Source organism: Ruditapes philippinarum, unplaced genomic scaffold, assembly GCF_026571515.1.
Source record: "Ruditapes philippinarum isolate M1 unplaced genomic scaffold, ASM2657151v2 ctg1783_1_1_1_1, whole genome shotgun sequence".
Taxonomy (NCBI): Eukaryota; Metazoa; Mollusca; class Bivalvia; order Venerida; family Veneridae; genus Ruditapes; species Ruditapes philippinarum.
In genome coordinates this window covers 7767-19912 of record NW_026857499.1, presented here as the reverse complement: position 1 = coordinate 19912, position 12146 = coordinate 7767, and the positions used below count along the sequence as shown (strand labels likewise).

The 12146-nt window shown below is 33.6% G+C and overlaps 1 protein-coding gene across 1 annotated transcript; it reads left to right on the top strand.

Annotated features, from left to right (window-relative positions):
* The first annotated feature begins 2762 nt into the window (after window positions 1-2762).
* LOC132749951 (uncharacterized) lies at window positions 2763-11521 on the top strand. Its single transcript, XM_060739894.1, has 7 exons — window positions 2763-2867; window positions 3468-3588; window positions 6767-7200; window positions 7688-7804; window positions 8521-8620; window positions 9746-9813; window positions 11370-11521. Coding segments are annotated over exons 1-7 (930 nt in total). The 5' UTR covers window positions 2763-2865; the 3' UTR covers window positions 11458-11521.
* The last annotated feature ends 625 nt before the right edge of the window (window positions 11522-12146 follow it).

The following is a 12146-nucleotide window of genomic DNA, read 5'->3' as shown; positions in this document are numbered from 1 at the left end:
CCTGACAGGGTTTGAACCCACACAGTCAGCAATTTTTGTGTCGCCTCTACGGAGTAGTGGCGACAATGGGGATCACTTCTCCGTCTTCTTTTTGCCGTCTTCCGTCCGTCCGAAAAAATTTTGCCCGGGCATCCTCATAAACTCTGAGTGCAATTTCATCCAAAACTTACAGGAATGATCAGTACCAAGTCTAGTTGTGCATATTGTCAGCTATTTTCGGTCAAAATGATTTTGTCAGATTATGGCCCTTTATAATTTTTAAATTTTAAAGTTTGTCCGGACTACTTCTCTTATTACCACTAATGCAATTTCAATGAAACTTTACAGGATTGATCGGTAGCTCAAGTCCTTGCGCATATTTGCACAGGTTTTCCGGTTGAATGATTTTTGCCGAGTTATGGCCCTTTGATAAAAAGGTTCTTTTTCTGTGTGTTGCAGATACACCAAAAGCTTGTCCGGACTACTCCTCATAAACTACTGGTGCAATTTCATCCAAACTTTACAGGAATGATCAGTACCAAGTCTAGTTGTGCATTATTGTCAGCATTTTTCCGGTTCAAGATTTTTTGTTTGAGTTATGGCCCTTTAATAATTTTTATTTTTAAAGTTTGTCCAGACTATTTCTCTGTATACCACTTATGCAATTTCAATTGAAACTTTACAGGATTGATCTGTTAGCTCAAGTCCTTGTGCATATTGCATGGTTTTCCGGTTGAATGATTTTTTGCCCGAGTTATGGCCCCTTTGATAAAAAAGGTGTTTTTTTTCTGTGTGTTGCCAGATATGCAAAAGCTTGTCCGGACTACTCCTCATAAAAACTACTGGTGCAAATTTCATCCAAACTTTACCAGGAATGATTCAGTACCAAAGTCTAGTTGTGCATATTGTCAGCATTTTCCGGTTCAATGATTTTGTCAGAGTTATGGCCCTTTTATAATTTTTGTTAATTTTAAAAGTTTGTCCAGACTACTTCTCTTATACCACTAATGCAATTTAAATGAAACTTTACAGGATTGATCTGTAGCTCAAGTCCTTGCCCATCATTGCACGGGTTTTCCGGTTGAATGATTTTTGGCCGAGTTATGGCCCTTTGATAAAAAGGTTTCTTTTTTCTGTGTGTTGCCAGATACACAAAAGCTTGTCCGGACTACTGCTCATAAACTACTGGTGCAATTTCATCCAAACTTTACAGGAATGATCAGTACCAAGTCTAGTTGTGCATATTGTCAGCATTTTCCAGTTCAATGATTTTCGTTTGAGTTATGGCCCTTTAATAATTTTTATTTTTAAAGTTTGTCCAGACTACTTCTCTTATACCACTTATGCAATTTCAATGAAACTTTACAGGATTGATCTGTAGCTCAAGTCCTTGCGCATATTGCACGGGTTTTCCGGTTGAATGATTTTGGCCGAGTTATGGCCCTTTGATTAAAAGGTGTTTTTTTCTGTGTGTTGCCAGATATGCAAAGCTTGTCCGGACTACTTCTCATAAACTACTGGTGCAATTTCATCCAAACTTTACAGGAATGATCAGTACCAAGTCTAGTTGTGCATATTGTCTGCATTTTCCGGTTCAATGATTTTTGTCAGAGTTATGGCCCTTTATAATTTTTAATTTTAAAGTTTGTCCGGACTACTTCTCTTATACCACTAATGCAATTTCAAAGAAACTTTACAGGATTGATCTGTAGCTCAAGTCCTTGCGCATATTGCACGGGTTTTCCGGTTGAATGATTTTTGGTTGAGTTATGGCCCTTTGATAAAAAGGTTTCTTTTTCTGTGTGTTGCCAGATACACAAAAGCTTGTCCGGACTACTCCTCATAAACTACTGGTGCAATTTCATCCAAACTTTACAGGAATGATCAGTATCAAGTCTAGTTGTGCATATTGTCAGCATTTTCCGGTTCAATGTTTTTGTTTGAGTTATGGCCCTTTAATAATTTTTATTTTTAAAGTTTGTCCAGACTACTTCTCTTATACCATTTATGCAATTTCAATGAAACTTACAGGATTGATCTGTAGCTCAAGTCCTTGTGCATATTGCACGGGTTTTCCGGTTGAATGATTTTTGGCCGAGTTATGGCCCTTTGATTAAAAGGTGTTTTTTTTCTGTGTGTTGCCAGATATGCAAAAGCTTGTCCGGACTACTCCTCATAAACTACTGGTGCAATTTTATCCAAATTTTACAGGAATGATCAGTACAAAGTGGTTAGTCTAGTTGTGCACTGTCCGTCTGTCTGTCAGTCTGTCACAAAATTTGTCCCAACATGAAATTGGCCATCATGAGGCGACACATGTGATTACTGATCGCTCTTGTTAGGTTACTAGTCTGACCCGTTAGTCTGACTAGTCTATACCACTTGGTCAAGCCACCACTCTTCAGGCAGATGGAACATATGGTGCTATGCCATAGATTGTATGTTTTCATTAATTCTTTCCTTGATATACATTTGTATAGAAACAAATTTTTTTATTTTAAATACCTGTGCATATAAATCAACCCATCTGAACCCGTATAGATTATTAGCAATTTTTCTATAGGTTCTAATGGCCCAGCAGCTGTTCATATTGTCACCTTAATGCAGTAACAGGTTAAATCCTTAAAATATTTGATAGGAGTTAATCAGTTATTGCACAAAGTCGACAGTATACCATATTAACAGTGTATATGGATAATATAAACATCATAATTGTCCAATGAAAATCGCTGACACAAATTGCAATGTTATAGTTATGATTTGCATTTCTTCTTCTCCAAAAAAGAAAAAAGATCTGTGATTGTTTTTTCAGGTATAACTTTGGATGTTGTTACTGATGTTTGTGATGATTGTACAGAAATCTTGGAGAAAGCTGCTTTTACCAACATGTAGGTAGATTTATTAACTCTTAAATCTGGGGGGTGGGGGGGGTTAAAGTTTTTTTTTACCCTTACCAAGGTTGTAAGTTATGTCTTTCAGATTGTCACCTTCTAGCCAATTTTTGTTAGGATTTATATTTGTATGATATTATTAACATCCACTTATTCATTAGTAAGTTTTTAAAAAATTATACAAACATCTATATGCATTATTTATTGTATTACACATTAATTGACATTTTATTTTATAATGTATGTACTTTGCTTCAAAAGTGGCGTCTTATCAGCAACGTCAGTTTGGCATGTTAACATCAATGCCTTTGTTATTAATGGTATCAACAAAAGAAGCTAATAAAAGAAATACATGTTATCACCTTAGTGCAGTAAGGGATTAACTCATTATATAATTTAATAGGAGTTAACCTGTTACTGCACTAAGGTGATGATGTACTGATAATTTGTGTTAGTTTATGAATATTTTTTTTTTATATCCAGGGTTGAACGCAATACAGTTGTAAGTTCTTCTGTATTTCATATAAGTTACTGTAATTTTGCGATAAACCCTAGAATTATATAAAATTGTTACACATTTTGATGATGTTAATTCAGGTACAGTTCAAGGTTATGGGAGATCTCAAAGACTGTGACTGTGATTAGAGATTTGTGCGGCAAGATACCGAAGATGACCGCAGCTAATGTACCGAACCTGGAACATTACATTAATTCTCAGGTAATGATATCCGATAAACACAGGCTGTCAACCAATTCCTATATTCCTATAAAACTCCTATATTTTGAGTCGGAATCCTATATTTTAAAAAGCCTCCTATTTTTCCTATATTCTCCTATACTTTGAATATTTTTCCTATATTTTTTAAAAAATATATTGCCGAGGAATTCAAAGAGATTTAAATTTTGGTACTGCTTTTGGCTTTTTCTATTTTACAGGTAAGATAATGTCTATGCCTGCATTCAGCATCACATTACTATGCTCAAGGGCTGCTTGTGCTCCACATAGCAATCTGCATGGTCACCATGAAAAAGCAGTGCATCAGTATGTCAACTTTATTTCAGGTGACCAATTCAGATGATGGTCTTGCATTGCTGTAACTTTCTGTCGGGATGCTGATGCTGTGGTTCAAAGCTAATGCAGGCTGTCCACTGTGTCCCTAAAATTCCTAACAAAACCCTAATTTTTTTAGTTTGGCTAAAATTCCTAAAAAAGTGAAACATTCAAAGGGAATTCCTAGGATGCCCTATTTTTTCACTGAAATTCCTCATTTTTATCTTTTGTTATAAACATACTTATAACTCGTAACCCTGTCAAAATAATCACGGAATAACTAAGTCGACCATGTTTTGAACATGATCAAAAATGATTTGGCCATGATTTGCCAACTCAAAATTGATGACATTGAAATGGTTTCGTTTTAACTAAAAGTTACTTTGACTATGTCAGTAACATTGCTATTTCATAATCAAAGCAGTTGTTGATAATCATGTTGACAGATTGATAATGATCATGTTGACAGCAAAAATACTACCATATTATGGTCCTGAAACTCAAATCTTAACCATAAGAGTCCACTTATTATGGAATATTTTGACACTCTTTTGCCAACTCCAGATATCTTGAATTTTATGTTTGTTCATTTTATCCAAATTTCTGAAGTGGGGTCATTTTATATCATATCATATTTTAAAAATGATCATTATGAAGCTGTTGTAACGCAATCTTAATTAAAAACATGTATAAATAAGTTGTCAAAAAATTAATGTACAATTTGGTTTACTCACAACTCTTTTATTTAAATCTGCATAATATCGAAACAACATTGTAAAGTACTGAACTTTGAAAAATTCTTTCCCCTCATACTTATTTATCCTTTTCGATGACTTTGTAGGAGAAATTGTTTATTTTGCCACAAAGTTTTTAATTTCATTCAATTCTTGTTCTTTCATTCAAATGGTGCAATTTAGGAAAAATGCCAGACTCATATAATTAATCACACTAAAATAATTTGGCAGTTCAGTAATATAATGCTCATTTCCAGTTACCATGTACACACATTTTGAAATTATGTGATCTAGAGAAACTGCAATTGAATGGTCTGTGTGATGAACTTTTTTGATGTGCAATTCTTTGTGTTGATTATAGATGCTTCCCATTTATTCAAATGACTGTACTAAGGCAAATGCCTTTTTCCTTTCTACTTGTACAAAAAAATTCATTTGTCCATATCCCAAGCTGCATTGTGCAAGAATTTCACTGTATAAGAATTCCTTTTTAGACACTTGTGGTTATAACATTCCGAAAAACATAGGTAAAACATGTTCTTTTTTGACATGTTCAGCCAGTTTAAAAAAATATGGTTTTGAACATGATTTTGACTAAGACCATTTATGCAGGGAAGGCAGTTGACCAGTGAGTCCACACTGGTAGCACCTTTGCTCTAACTAAACTAGAAAATTATTTGTGAGTTACTTTTGTGTCAAATATGTGTCCTTTGGGACCTGAGTTTATTTAGTTATAAAATTATAAATTTTAGCCCTAAAATTTCTATTACATACCCTAACATTCCTAATTTAAGCCCTAAAATTTCTGAAATATTACCCTAAAATTCACCCTAATTTTATGTCGGAAGGTGCTGGACAGCCTGCTAATGGTGTCCTTTACTTATACGGTAGACATTTTATTGTAGAAACAGCATGTGTAAAAGTTAGACTAATTTATATAAGCATTGGTAAGTTAACCAATTTAAGTTGAAAACTCCTATTTTTTTTTCTCAAAATGGTCCAAAAACTCCTATATTTCCTGCAAAAATATTCCTTTATTCCTCCTTTACTTTTGATAAGACCTGGTTGACAGCCTGTAAACATGATAATTGAGCCGTGCCATGACAAAACCAACATAATGGGTTTGCGACCAGCATGGATCCAGACCAGCTTGCGCATCCGCCCAGTCTGATCAGGATCCATGCTGTTCGCTATTAGTTTCTCTACTTGTTATAGGGTCCGTAAGCGAACAGTATGGATCCTGATCAGACTGCGCTGATGCGCAGGCTGGTCTGGAGACATGCTGGTCACAAACCCACTATGTTGGTTTTGTCGTAACGCCGCTCATATGTTCTAAACTTTGGACATTGTGACTGAAGATAACTGAACCTAGAATATTTAGGTGAGTGATAAAGGACAAGCATACCTTTCTTGTTTAATAGGAAAGATATCATGGTATAACTTCATATCAGCTGATACTGATTTACTTCAATACTTATAAATGCATAACATGTATATGATTACTCTTTGGAATTTATTGGTAACATTGAAGTGGTAAAAGAGGGGAGCAGTTGTTTCAGATTTCTTTTTATATGCTCGAAAGAATTTCCGGCATATTATGTTTAACCCCCTGGCGTCCGTCCATCTGTCTGTCTGTCCGTCCGATAGCAATTTGGTTTCCGGAGCATAACTTAAGTTCCATTTGGCCTACAATATTCAAACTTCAAAGGATGATTGTCCATATTGGGTTGAAGACCCCAATTGATTTTGGGGTGACAAGGACAAAGGTCAAGGTCACTATTACCTTAAAACTGAAAACAAGTTCTGGAGCATAACTTAAGTTTCATTTGGCCCACAGTGTTCAAACTTCATAGGATGATTGTCCATATTTGAAGCAGGAAATACTTTATTTAATTCTCATGTCTTACAAATGCTTCATCCTTACTTAAAAAACAAAACACTTTCGGGCATATAATGCTCCGCCTAGTGGTGCTCTTGTTATATTTTACTCTAAACATTTATCATTGTCAATTATTGGCCATTCACCATTAAATAAAAATAGCTAAAGCAGCTCAGTTGGACAGTGGAGCATAAGCATATTGTCATTTTTAATTTTTTTCTTTTATTTATAGGTTGATGCTACATTGAATGTTGATAGCAGTACAAGATTGACCAATGATGATACAGCTGTACACACTAGTCAGTGTACAGCCTCCATGTCTGTGATAAATACGCAAAAACCTCATACAGACACTGAAACAGCTCATTCAGTTCCCCACCCACATTCCAATATATATGATTCTAATCAGACTGGTCCCATACAAACTTTTTCTAGTCAGAACTTACAGACTGGTTTGCTACAAACTTTGTCCAGTCAAAATTTACAGACTGGTCCCCTTCATTCCCTACCTAGTCAAAACTCACAGACTGGTTCTGAAATAAATCCAGCTGTTTCATCAGTGAGTTGTGATAAGACTGTGACAAATGTTGCAGAAAGTAATTCCAGTCCAGAATTGATGGCAGGTGAACATTTATCTCACATATGGAGATGCATTTATAAATACTGGTAAGTGAAACCATTCTTTTTTTAGCTTTTCTGTTTCGAAAAAAAAAATTAAGCTACATGTACTGTATTATGATTGCTGCAATGTGTACAATGTTCATTTTTTTTATGGTTGAAATTCTTGAAGTTAAGAAATAAAGACATTTTATTGGATCTGACTTGATTTTCCATATATTATATATGATATAAATGTTTATGAAATGAGTTCAGGTGGACAAGCTTTCAACGTTTTTTTTAGCAAGTTTAATGAAATTTTATATATGACAACACTTGTGAGGTTCTTTGCATCACATGACTTTGAAATTATTTATTCAAATTAACTAGTTTTGGTATTTTATCAGCAGTTTTGTACACTTTTTTGTACTTTCTGAAAAAATGTACTCAAAACTGATGTCACAAATATGCTATATATGTGTAATCATGGTTATATTACATAGGAAACCAGCAACGCTATGTGATATAAATATTAAATATATCTATCTGATTTCAGTGATGAGTTTTACAGAACAATATCGACAAGTACCGACCCAGATGTATTAAGAAATATCCAACCAGTTTTGAAAATCCTTGTATCGACGAGCCTGGAGTTGAGGAAATACTATGCTGGGTAAGTTTGGCCTCACAATTTGTTATGTAACTGTAAATTAAGCAGCGTAAAACATGAATATTTCGAGTATTCAATAAATCACTGTTGAGCAAGTATAATAGATTTGAATTAAATGCTGAATATATATAATTTAATGTTTTAGATAAAAAGTAGGAGATTCCTGACAAGAAGTTGATTATTGTTATCTCCAAATTTTTTTGCAAGTCAGTTCTTTCCATCCATCCGTGTGCCACACAGTTTTACAGAGCATTTATGTACATGTATTGACAGAATTATCTTAGATATTAAATTGGTAAATAGCTTCCTTGCATGGTTGTATGCCCATCACTGTTGTGGGTTTGAATCCAGCCAGGGACTTTGAATTCTGTCATGTGAGGAAGCCATCCAGAAGCTTACAGAACATTGGTGGTTCTACTTAGTTCTATTTCATGCCTGAAATAATGCAAGGAAGGTCAATGCAGGTCTCCCTCCGGAAACAAAGCTGGAAAGAAAACGCCGTTTTACCTTTACAGTGTGTGACAAAGCATAACATAAACATAACAAAACACAATACAAAATCCCCTTTGTTGCATTTTGAAGTTGATAAAGCTTAAGTCAATGAGGCTGGAATTTATTTATTTCCAACTTTTCCTCACAGTCATTTAATGTTGATATCTTTGATATAATTGGGATATAGTTTGTTTGTATGATGATACTATGAGTTAAAATGTTTTCAGGTTGCTAGAGTTACCGGTCACTGATCTCTCAAATAGAGAACAAGAGTTTACAGCATTAAGTCAAGTGTGTAACACTTTCTTCAGCAGATTAAATGTTCAGGTATGTTACATATGCTAAATATGAATTTTACAAAAAGCAAAAAAAAAAAAAAAAAAAAATTAAATAAATCAAAAAAGTATATTCATTTCCCATCATTTGAAATATTAGAATGGCTTTGAAGATTAAAGATTTTTGCTAAGTATAGGACTAGTGTACATATGTTGCTCACAGTTCAATAATTTTGTCTACAAGGTTGATAGATCTATGTCTCTATTATATGAAAGTTTATCTGATTTATTTAATTTTTGGTAAACAGTTTTATGCACCTTAAGGGTTGCATATAGATTTTAAATAGTTTTGTAGAACTTTTATAGTTTGGTTTAAACATATTTATTTAATTATATATTAATCACTTTCGAGTCTGCTTCCTGGAAGCAACCAGTACTGGTGTCATTTGAAGAAACATGGTCGTGATCTGATTAGGGCTCAAATCCGTAATCTTTGGGTTGAGAGGCAGACACCTTAACCACTAGGCCACCTCTCCTGTTTTATCTGGTCCATTACTTTGTTATTTGTGGTTGGATTTTGATAAGAACTTTAAAAGAATTTTTCATAAAAGCACATAGATTGTCATTTCCAGTCAACAATACAGTAATGTGTTGGACATGCAGTGATATTTTTCTCAATTTTCAAAACAACCTGTGGCTTTCTGAATGGGGAAAATATAGTGTAATAAATCAGAAATAAAATTCCAATAACCTAAAAATGGAATTAACCCACACATTTTATAAAATTTTCATTTTCAATTCAATTTAACATGCACGGTACATGGCAGTGGCTATCTATAGGGACAGCTTTCTGTCTTCTAGCTGATATAAGTCAGGTGCTGTTTAGTCAAGGTTCTGTGAAGGAAGAAAGTAGAGCATTTTAGTGGAAAATTGTAGCATGTTTTTGGGAAAATATACCTATTTTGGGCTAGGGGAAATAGCCTTTTTTCGGCTGTAAAATACAGGGAAACAAAATATCTGACACAATAATAAAACATTGCATCGTGGCATGCAAGAATAGGCTAAGAATTTCAAATGGACCGTCCCAAATTCAAAGCAGGGTAAATCTATGGTAAAAATTCAGCAGGTGAAGAAATATGTTTGAAAATACTGTAAGCTTTTGTAATAACTTTTTCAGGAGAATGTTCCAGTTGGTACAGTTACACCTTTACAGCTTCTGACGTTATATAGCAAACTATCATACAGGTAAGTTTTATAATTTATTAGCAGTTTTTATCAGTGTTTACCAGTGTTCTATATTTGTGACAGTTTTATTTGTGACATTTTTTACCAGTTTTTACCAGTGTTTTATATTTGGGAAAGTTTTTGCTAGTGTTTTATATATGGGAAAGTTTTAACCAGTCTTAATTTGTGATAATTTTTTTTACCAGTTTTAACTAGTGTTCTATATTTGTGACACTTTTAACCAATGTTTTATTTTTGTTACATGTTTTACCAGTTTTATATTTCACAAACAGTTTTAACGTACGATCACAGAAAAGATATCTGTGGCGGAGTTGTTAGGAGTATTAATTTCATGTAAATTGCCCCACATGACTTGAGAATCATGGCTGTGGGTTCCACTGTGCTGCCGGGGCTTTAATATTTTGATGTAGGGAAGTTTGTTTAGCTATATATAGGGTATGATGCTTTTTTGTATATATTTCACCAGGGTATAATGTTTTTTTGTGAATATTTCACGAGTGTATTATGTAATTTTGTGTATATTTCACAAATATATGATGTAATTTTGTGTGCATTTCACGAGTGTATGATGGAATTTTGTGTATATTTCACGAGTGTATGATGTTATTTTTTGTATATTTCACGAGTGTATGGTGTAATTTTGTGTATATTTCACGAGTGTATGATGTAATTTTGTGTATATTTCACGAGTGTATGATGTAATTTTGTGTATATTTCATGAGTGTATGATGTTATTTTGTGTATATATCACGAGTGTATGATGTAATTTTGTGTATATATCACGAGTGTATAATGTTATTTTGCATATACATATATTTCACGAGTGTATGATGTTATTTTGTGTATATTTCACTAGTGTATGTTGTTATTTTGTGTATATTTCACTAGTGTATGATGTAATTTTGCGTTTATTTCACGAGTGTATGATGTAATTTTGTGTATATTTCACGGGTGTATGATGTTATTTTGTGTATATTTCACGAGTGTATGTTGTAATTTTGTGTATATTTCACGAGTGTATGATGTAATTTTGTGTATATATCACGAGTGTATGATGCTATTTTGTGTATATTTCACGAGTGTATGATGGAATTTTGTGTATATTTCACGAGTGTATGATGTTCTTTTGTGTATACATATATTTCACTAGTGTATGTTATTTATTTCACGAGTGTATGATGTTATTTTGTGTATATTTCACGAGTGTATGATGTAATTTTGTGTATATTTCACAAGTGTATGATGGAATTTTGTGTATATTTCACGAGTGTATGATGGAATTTTGTGTATATTTCACGAGTGTATGATGTTATTTTGTGTATATTTCACGAGTGTATGATGTTCTTTTGTGTATACATATATTTCACTAGTGTATGTTATTTTGTGTATATTTTACCAGTGTATGTTGTAATTTTGTGTATATTTTATGAGTGTATGATGTAATTTTGTGTATATTTCACGAGTGTATGATGTTATTTTGTGTATATTTCACGAGTGTATGATGTAATTTTGTGTATATTTCACGAGTGTATGATGCTATTTTGTGTATTTTTCAGGGAGACATTGACACAGTTCCTGTCACAGCTTGATGAAATGTTAAAGATGATGTACCAGTGCCTTCATAAACTCTGTCCTGATGACTGAATCATTTATTTGTTCACAGTGTTAATTAACTTTGTTAAAATTAAATCATGTTATAAATCTGTTATAGTTAAATTGATTTGTTATTGTATATTCCCTGTAATTTGGATATGGAAAGGAAAGCTGATTTAGTTAAGTGTCATAAGGTGTCAGGTGACCATTGCTTTCTAGCAAAATCTTTTCGTGAAAGTTTAGTGGTTGGCTATTAATCTCATCAAGGGCCCTAATGGCTAAGTGGTTTAAATTGATGACTTTGAACTTCTTACCCCTCACTGCTGTGGGTTTGAATCCTTCCTGCCACCTTTGATTGAAGCTATTTGGCTATTTTAGGAAAGGTTTGCTGGTTCTATAAAGGTGTTTGTACATATCTGACATAATGTAGAAATGGACGCTGTAGGTTTTCCTCCATTGTTAAAGCTGGAAAGTCAACAGTGTTCCAGAACTAAAGCAACACCAGGGGGCCAAAACCACCTTACCTGCTGGAGTAAGAAGATGAATAGACTTACCCATAATGTAGTCATGTTTTACGATCATGCAGGGATAAACAGTGGCTGCAATTGTGATGTTTCAACCTTTAAAGGCAACCACTTGGCCACAAAGGAAGTTTTTGTATAATAAAAGCAACATCATGTTATATATACTCTTGTAATTTAATAGTGAATTAAAGCATTTACATGCAGCAGTAATATAGC